The sequence below is a fragment of the Salvelinus namaycush genome, chromosome 15 (genome assembly GCF_016432855.1).
Source record: "Salvelinus namaycush isolate Seneca chromosome 15, SaNama_1.0, whole genome shotgun sequence".
Lineage (NCBI taxonomy): Eukaryota > Metazoa > Chordata > Actinopteri > Salmoniformes > Salmonidae > Salvelinus > Salvelinus namaycush.
The window spans coordinates 12,171,994-12,181,397 of NC_052321.1; the positions used below are offsets into that span (position 1 = coordinate 12,171,994).

Below are 9,404 nucleotides of genomic sequence, written 5' to 3' on the forward strand. Positions count from 1 at the left end.
ATTGTCGTAAACAAGGGTTTATCATCTCCAGGCCTCGGCACCCACAGGACTGAACATTTTAGAGAGCGAGAGAAAGAGTGTCAAATACTGAGAGAAATGGAGAGAGCAGGAAGTTTGAGTGGAAGCAAGCCTACATTCTTATGAATAGGCATCTTGATTCATGTTAGCTCTATTACCCATGCTGCATCCTGTTTCAGTTGGGAGATGTGATTATTTTTTGTATTTTTTGTTCCTCATTTATCAGGAATGGCGGATTTGCAGACCTCTGACAGTATGAATACTGTGTATTTTATGATCTGTAGGCCTGTCATTGAGACAGCCCTGTAATCTTTATTTTCTTCCCTTGTTATCAAGTGCCGATCACACGATTGATAATAGGATGTAATCTCTTTCACCAGTCTGATAGACCATATTGTGCTCATAAACTGTGTGGCCTACTTCAAATAAAATGGTTATTGACAGACAGACAGACAGGCTAACAACCTTGTGGTCTTTGGTTTTTATAGATGGATATTAATATGTCATTCACCAATGTGTATCCATGACGCAGTGACAGACTTTATTATTTTTACCAGTCTTAGAAAATCCTGTTACTGTCTGGGTGTACACTACAGTACATAAAAATGTCCAGGTGTGTATTCACTAGGAACCAGACAGAAGCAAACAGAACTAAACAGGGACCTACCTGAATTTGTCCAATAGAAACTCTTGGTGTTGTTGCAAAGAGTTTTCCTGTTTGCAACCATTTGCTACGGTGTGCACTAATGATTACACCACTGGTGTTTGTTTACATTGGTGTCTGAGATATGATCCTTCTCTCTCTCTCTACCCATGTAACCATCCTTTGACCTCTAACGCCTGTGTGAACTTCCTCAGGAGTCAGACCAAGGTAAGCCCTGTCCAGTACATTACTACTGATTTGTGTTAATGCTTGGTTGTCAATGCTGTTAATGGTCTCTGTGTTGACACACTAGCTACTTTGTGGAGCTGTGATTATATAGCAATTGTACTTGTTCACTGGCCAAAAGTTTTGAGGATGACACAAATATTAATTTTCACAAAGTTTGCTGCTTCAGTGTCTTTAGATATTTTTGTCAGCTTTTACTATGGAATACTGAAGTATAATTACAAGCATTTCATAAGTGTCAAAGGCTTTTATTGACAATTACATGAAGTTGATGCAAAGAGTCAATATTTGCAGTGTTGACCCTTCTTTTTCAAGACCTCTGCAATCAGCCCTGGCATGCTGTCAATTAACTTTGGGCCACATCCTGACTGATTCTTGCATAATCAATGCTTGGAGTTTGTCAATTTGTTGGTTTTTGTTTGTCCACCCGCCTCTTGAGGTTTGACCACAAGTTCTCAATGGGATTAAGGTCTGGGGAGTTTCCTGGCCATGGACCCAAAATATCGATGTTTTGTTCCCCGAGCCACTTAGTTATCACTTTTGCCTTATGGCAAGGTGCTCCATCATGCTGGAAAAGGCATTGTTTGTCACCAAACTGTTCCTGGATGGTTGGGAGAAGTTGCTCTCGCAGGATGCGTTGGTACCATTCTTTATTCGTGGCTGTGTTCTTTGGCAAAATTGTGAGTGAGCCCACTCCCTTGGCTGAGAAGCAACCCCACACATGAATGGTCTCAGGATGCTTTACTGTTGGTATGACACAGGACTAATGGTAGCGCTCACCTTGTCTTCTCCGGACAAGCTTTTTTCCAGATGCCCCAAACAATCAGAAAGGGGATTCATCAGAGAAAATGACTTTACCCCAGTCCTCAGCAGTCCAATCCCTGTACCCTTTGCAGAATATCAGTCTCTCCCTGATGTTTTTCCTCTTACTGGCAGCAATATCCTTGCCTGTGAAGCCCTTTTTTGCAAAGCAATGATGACGGCACGTGTTTCCTTGCAAGTAGCCATGGTTGACAGAGGAAGAACAATGATTCCAAGCACCACCCTCCTTTTGAAGCTCCCAGTCTGTTATTCGAACTCAATCAGCATGACAGAGTGATCTCCAGCCTTGTCCTCGTCAACACTCACACCTGTGTTAACGAGAGAATCACTGACATGATGTCAGCTGGTCCTTTTGTGGCAGGGCTGAAATGCAGTGGAAATGTTTTTGGGGGGATTCAGTTCATTTGCATGGCAAAGAGGGACTTTGCAATTAATTGCAATTCATCTTGTCACTCTTCATAACATTCTAGAGTATATGCAAATTACCATCATACAAAATGAGGCAGCAGAGTTTGTGAAAATTAATATTTGTGTCATTCTCAAAACGTTTGGCCACGACTGTATATTGACATGTTCAAAAACTGTTAGGCTAACTTGTATGCCATGTTTATCACTGCCTGTGCTCAACACGGACCACCCAACGGGGAAAAACTGTCAGAAATAACATCATAATAATGTCATAATGTCATTTCAACTGATCATTTCAAAGTGTTTTGCCCGCTGGATAACAGCTGTTATAAATGTGTTGTAAACTATTTTGTTTTATTGTGTCATTGTGTCTCTCGTCCCCTCAGACCTTTGCCTATGACTACTGTTTCTGGTCCATGGACGAGTCGGAAAAGGACAAGTTTGCGGGTCAGTTTTTGTTTCCCTCTCTTTAACCCCTTTTCCTCACTACCTTCCCTCTGCTCTTCCTCCTCCAGTATATTTAGTAGGCCACATTCAGTTGCCAAACGTTATCGAACGTTGCAGGTAGAAATGCCACAAATAGAGTCGACACTATTCCTTGTTCTACATGACGGCCTACAGAGGCCTATTTGTTCTATGCAACATATTTCTATCTCAATGTTCCAAAACGGTGCGTCCTGTTGAACGCACCCCATGTATAGGTCTGTCCAGGTGGTTTTCAAGTATTTTCAGAAGTTTATTCTTTCTCTACAGTGACTAAGGATACCACCTGAATTTTCTTTGTTGTTTACTTGCTTGGATGGATCTCTAGGTGTTTGGCTTAATTTAAATGTCAAATATTCCTGTCAGACCTGCTAGTCATCCACCTCTTTGTGCTGTAGGCCAAAACCCAACTAGGGCCTATTGTACCTAATGCTGTTTCTCACACTGTTCGTGTATACAGTCTGAAGGTCCTATATGAATTAACACTTACACATGCATAACGTGTCCATTATCTTGTAATTGTGTTAGTGTGCTCCAGATGATTTCTAAATCACCCCGACGGGGATCAGTCAAGTCATATTGTAGGGTTTTATATTGTATAATTAATATGATTGTATTGTGTAACGTTGTCTGGTGGTTGTCTCCAGGTCAGGACGTGGTGTTCCAGTGCCTTGGGGAGAGTCTTTTGCACAACGCCTTCCAGGGCTACAACGCCTGCATCTTCGCCTACGGACAGACAGGTATGTTATGACACTGGTACGTTATGATACTACTAACTGGCCTCATATTGTTGGCATGGAACGGAGCTTTACAGTTTCAAGTTTAAAACCGGTTGAAGTTCATTGGTTGTCTCCTAACGGCTGCTCTCATCGATTGGCTGCGTGTCCCTCCAGGTTCGGGAAAGTCGTACACCATGATGGGTTCTGTGGACTCTCCAGGTCTGATCCCGCGGCTCTGCAGCTCTCTGTTTGACCGCACCCTGCAGGAGCAGCGGGAGGGGGAAGGCTTCACCATAGAGGTCTCCTACATGGAGATATACAACGAGAAGGTCCGCGACCTCCTCGACCCCAAAGGGTACGTATGACCCTGAATATTGACCTTTAACCACTTCTTGGACTCTTGTTTTGTTTGAGTTATTTGTTGGAATATACTATAATTTGTCAGTGGCCCCAGTTTAAACATGCTTCCTCTCTTCCTTGAAGTCTAGTCACTTTTCTAACACAATTAGATTGGTATAAGCAGTGGTTCAATGACATAGCTTTCGCCTATCTGTGATTACACTCTGAGGAAGCAAGTACATAATTTCCAAACACATTTCAGAACTGGGCCCCATTGCTTTCGCACACGCTTGTCTGTTCAGAGCTCCTATGGCACCCCGATTGACCCCAAAGGTTATGACCCCGTCACCTCTGTTAAAGCAATCTATAGAATAACAGAGATGCATGTCACAGGAGTAGGAGGCTCTACATGGTCCAGCCATATGCAGTCAGTCTGCCACGCTACAGAGGATGATGTAGAGCCTGTAGCTCAATATGGAGTCTATTGATATTCCACTTGTATTGATCTGGCTATTGCACATTCTATTTGGAGAACTGTTACTTATACACAGAATGTCGGAGAGTGTAGAGCAGGGATGGGCAACTTTGATGGGGGTGGAGGCCACAAAATTGAACTGGTGAGGGGCCGCAGTGGCTTGTGGGTCTGCGTACCCATATCCATACCACACCCACCACTTTGCAAGCAAAACGTTTTAGCAGTTCCCCCTTGTGACAGTGAAGATAAAAATAAATTACGTTTTAAAGTTATATTTCCTGCCATTCAGCGCATTTTACGATGGAGCGTAGAGAAAATGCTGCTGTTTTAAAGCAAGTTGATGCAATTCTACACATTTTGACATATGGTGGAGGCAGACGTTTACAGTTAAGTAATTGGACCATGCTTACGCCTAGTTTAGACAGCTGGCCACTAGACTCTTACCAGTCTAAAACAATGTTTACTGACGTGGGCTAATTGAGTGGCTGCTGATGCACGACCCTGGCGTAGTGGGATACATCTCAAATAAAATACTATTTGAGATTATTAACAAAAACATTTTTGTTGATAGAACATGGAAGCATGATGACTGTTTGTTTTTGTAGTTAACCACATTGATATGTGTCCCCCCCCCCCCCCCTCCCAGGAGCAGGCAGGCTCTTAGAGTGAGGGAGCACAAGGTGTTGGGGCCGTACGTGGACGGCCTGTCACGCCTGGCTGTGGCCAGCTACAAGGTACACTACACCACTATCATCACTAGTAGAATGACTACTGATATGACCTTTATTCTAGATTCATAAACAACAGAATTGATATGATGGTAAATAATAGATATGAAATCTTCATGTTCTGGGTTGGCGTATAGAGGAGAGCGTAGAGAGGGGTGTGGGAGCTGAGAGCTCTGTTAGATGAGCCATGTCAAAAAGAAAACAATTCAACTGAGTTAACCACACACACACACACTTATTTAATCAACACACTGACTTGAAGGCTGACTGCACACACACACACACACACACACACACACACACACACACACACACACACACACACACACACACACACACACACACACACACACTCTCTCTCTCACTTCACACTCCCTGGATTCAAGGCTTACCATGGCTAATGACTTTGACAGCTGTTCACATATCGGTGGTAAGTTACTATTCAGCCCTGCTCAAGAGGGTTGCTTTCTCTGGAGAAAAGTATGTATTTATCTATCTCTCTCTCTTCCTTCCCCTCTCTCTTCTTCCCTCCAACCCTATCTCCATCCCCCCATGTCCTGCCTTCTGTCCCCTGTTCCTCTTCTTCTTACCTCCCCCCCGGCCTTCCATCCTTGTCCCCTCTCTCTCTCCATCCATCCATCCCTCCCTCTCTCCTATCTATTCTCTAGGACATTGAGTCTCTGATGTCGGAGGGGAATAAGTCTCGTACGGTGGCTGCCACCAACATGAACGAGGAGAGTAGCAGATCTCACGCTGTCTTCAACATCATCCTCACACACACACTCAAAGACCTGCAGTCTGGGGTAAGACACACACACAGACACACTCACGGACACACACACACACACACTCAAAGACCTACAGTTTGGGGTAAGACACACACACACACACACACAAACACTCACGGACACACACACACTCTCCAACTGGTTCTTACGCAACGGTTAATCCAACCTCTCCCCCGTAACATCTTAGTCGACTGCTGTAATGTTTTGTGACTACTTCGTCTTCGTCATATCACTCTGTTTCCCTCTAGTTGAATCGGGTCACTGAGGGTAGTAGTGTCCCAGAGAGACTGTCTGTCCTGTCAGTGAGCCCTAGTTTCTACTGTTCAGGAACTAGCTAGTGATGTCATCCTCCAGGAAACCTGTAAATAAGTAATGAAGTGCTCTCTCTGTCTGTCTTGATGTCAGCTGATCTGCTGTGTTAGCCTGCTCCTGTTTTATCCACACCTGGTTGGTTATCCAACCCTGGGACTGTATGTTTGTGTGTGTGTTGTGAGCTTGTGTTTGTGCGTGTGTCACCTGATCACCCAACCCTGGTCTCCCTGCATTATATGGGTAGCACACAGGGTGAATAATGCAGGAGTGGAACAGTTGATTCTAGTTCAGAAAAAAAAGGCTGGAACAGTTTATTCTAGTTTGGGTCAAATAAGGCTCAATTAAGGCTGGAACAGACAAGTGAACCTCTTATCCCCATAAGGACAGTCATATGTTATTATCCACATCAGTATTTCAAAAAAGCTCATTCAAATTAAACACATTTCAGAATGTTTGGGAACACTCTTCCTAACGAATGTAACGCAGGCAGTTAATCTAAAGCAGGGATGGGCAGCTGTAGGCCCGCTGTAGGCCCGCAGATCAATTACCCCAAAAAACTCAGTCGGGTCTCAACTTACCTTTGAGAGTTAGAATAGTAGAATGTACAAGGTGCAATTTTGAAATTTGGTTGTGCATCAGCAGTTTTTCTCTCATGTCGGGTCAATAGGCATTTTTTATATGTCTGATCTTGTAAACTCAGCGAAAAAAGAAACGTCCCTTTTTCAGGACCCTGCCATTCAAAGATAATTCGTAAAAATACAAATAACTTCACAGATCTTCATTGTAAAGGGTTTAAACACTGTTTCCCATGTTTGTTCAATGAACCATAAATAATTAATGAACATGCACCTGTGGAACGGTCGTTAAGACACTAACAGCTTACAGATGGTAGGCAATTAAGGTCATAGTTATGAAAAGTTAAGACACTAAAGAGGCCTTTCTACTGACTCAAAAAAAAACACCAAAAGAAAGATTCCCAGGGTCCCTGCTCATCTGTGTGAACGTGCCTTAGCCATGCTGCAAGGAGGCATGACGACTGCAGATGTGGCCAGGGCAATAAATGGCAATGTCCGTACTGTGAGACGCCTAAGACAGCGCTACAGGGAGACAGGACGGACAGCTGATCATCTTCGCAGTGGTAGACCACGTGTAACAACACCTGCACAGGATCCGTACATCCGAACATCACACCTGCGGGACAAGTACACAATGGCAACAACACCTGCCCGAGTTACACCAGGAACGCACAATCCCTCCATCAGTGCTCAGACTGTCCGCAATAGGCTGAGAGAGGCTGGACTGAGAGCTTGTAGGCCTGTTGTAAGGCAGGTCCTCACCAGATATCACCGGCAACAACGTCGCGCCTATGGGCACATCCCACCGTCGCTGGACCAGACAGGACTGGCAAAAAGTGCACTTCACTGACGAGTTGCGGTTTTGTTTCACCAGGGGTGATGGTCGGATTCGCGTTTATCGTCGAAGGAATGAGCGTTACACCGAGGCCTGTACTCTGGAGCGGGATCGATTTGGTGGTGGAGGGTCTGTCATGGTCTGGGGCGGAGTGTCACAGCATCATAGGACTGAGCTTGTTGTCATTGCAGGCAATCTCAATGCTGTGTGTTACAGGGAAGACATCCTCCTCCCTCATGTGGTACCCTTCCTGCAAGCTCATCCTGACATGCCCCTCCAGCATGACAATGCCACCAGCCATACTGCTCGTTCTGTGCGCGATTTCCTGCAAGACAGGAATGTCAGTATTCTGCCATGGCCAGCGAAGAGCCCGTTTCTCAATCCCATTGAGCACGTCTGGAACCTGTTGGATCGGAGGGTGAGGGCTAGGGCCATTCCCCCCAGAAATGTCCAGGAACTTGCAGGTGCTTTGGTGGAAGAGTGGGGTAACATCTCACAGCATGAACTGGCAAATCTGGTGCAGTCCATGAGGAGGAGATGCACTGCAGTACTTAATGCAGCTGGTGGCCACACCAGATACTGACTGTTACCTTTGATTTTGACATTATTCCATGTTTGTTAGTCACATGTCTGTGGAACTTGTTCATTTTATGTCTCAGTTGTTGAATCTTATTATGTTCATACAAATATTTACACATGTTAAGTTTGACAGTGCGGGGATATTTCTTTTTTTGCTGAGTTAGTAATCATGGTTGAATTACTGACCGGATGGCCCCCATTGATTTTGTTAGTCAGATGTTTTAAAAACTGCAAACATTGCTCTCTAACCCCATATGTGTGGAATTGCAACAAACTTGCTTTAAAACTGGTACGTTTTCTCTACACCCCATGGCGAAATGTTTACAATTGCAGGAAATTAGCTCTAAAAATGATCTTGATGTGGGTGGTGCTTAGGGCCCCCAAAACCCTAGGGCCAGCTCTGACTGCATGTGTGGTATGGATGTCGGTAGCTTTTTGTTGTGGCACCCACCCCCCCATCAAAGTTGCCCATCCCTGATCTAAAGTGTTGCACATTGTTGACTGAGCTTCCCTTTTGGAGGCTGTAACAGTTTGATACCTTGTTGTGTTGCTGTTGCTGAACGCAGCCCCAGGTGCACCTGTGGTGGAATGGATACAGAGTTAAATATAGTCTGAGTCTGATCATTTAAACTGATGCACAAATAAAGGCTGTCCGCCTCGGTGTGCACACACACACACACACACACACACACACACACACACACACACACACACACACACACACACACACACACTGAGATAAAGAGCGTCTTTGGGCCTCCTATTTCTGCTGAGGTTCACTTGGCTTTATCCTCCCTTTACTAATCTCCATGGAAACTCAGTCCTATGCAAATTCACAGGGGCCTGTTGACAGAGAGTAATGTGAATGTCTCTGAGATGTTGCTTTGGGAGTGCCATGGTGAGAGAGAAGGAAGTTTAGCATCTTTAGAAAAGGGGGATGAAGTTGCAACGGCACATTAACTAAACCGTAGGCAAATACTAGGGGAAATCCTGCAAGATTGTTACTCAACTAGATGACCTAAGAGTTTAAAATATACTAAATTCCACATTTAATGAGGTATCAGCCAAATACGTCAAATCATTTTTGACTCGGGTCCACCCTGTTTCATGCTTTTTCTCCTCTCTCTCCTCTCCTCCTCTCTTCTCTCTCGTTCTTCTCTCTCCTCTCTTGCTCTCTCTGGGGACAAGGGCAGTCTTTGTTTTCACAACTCACTGTAATCTCTATTCCCACTCAGCACGACGCCGGATGTAACACACACACACACACACACACGACTCCGAAAATAATGCACACACCCCCCTCTGCCCCCACTGCCCTTTGTCTCTCTACCCCCACCCCCATCTCTATAATTTCTTGCTCACATCATTCACTCACCCCATCTCTCTCTCTCTCTTTCTATATATTTAGCGTAAAATCTCACGCGTACATTCTTT

The 9,404-nt window shown here is 44.6% G+C and overlaps 1 protein-coding gene across 1 annotated transcript in view; it reads left to right on the forward strand.

Annotated features, from left to right (window-relative positions):
* The first annotated feature begins 246 nt into the window (after positions 1-246).
* The window catches only part of LOC120059765 (kinesin-like protein KIF13B), a 36,022-nt gene continuing 26,864 nt past the window's right edge, over positions 247-9,404 (forward strand). The window contains exons 1-7 of the mRNA XM_039008818.1: positions 247-271; positions 678-889; positions 2,524-2,584; positions 3,268-3,360; positions 3,514-3,694; positions 4,800-4,887; positions 5,550-5,684. Coding sequence (XP_038864746.1) covers positions 247-271; positions 678-889; positions 2,524-2,584; positions 3,268-3,360; positions 3,514-3,694; positions 4,800-4,887; positions 5,550-5,684 — 795 coding nt within the window. The remainder of the gene's footprint in view (positions 272-677; positions 890-2,523; positions 2,585-3,267; positions 3,361-3,513; positions 3,695-4,799; positions 4,888-5,549; positions 5,685-9,404) is intronic.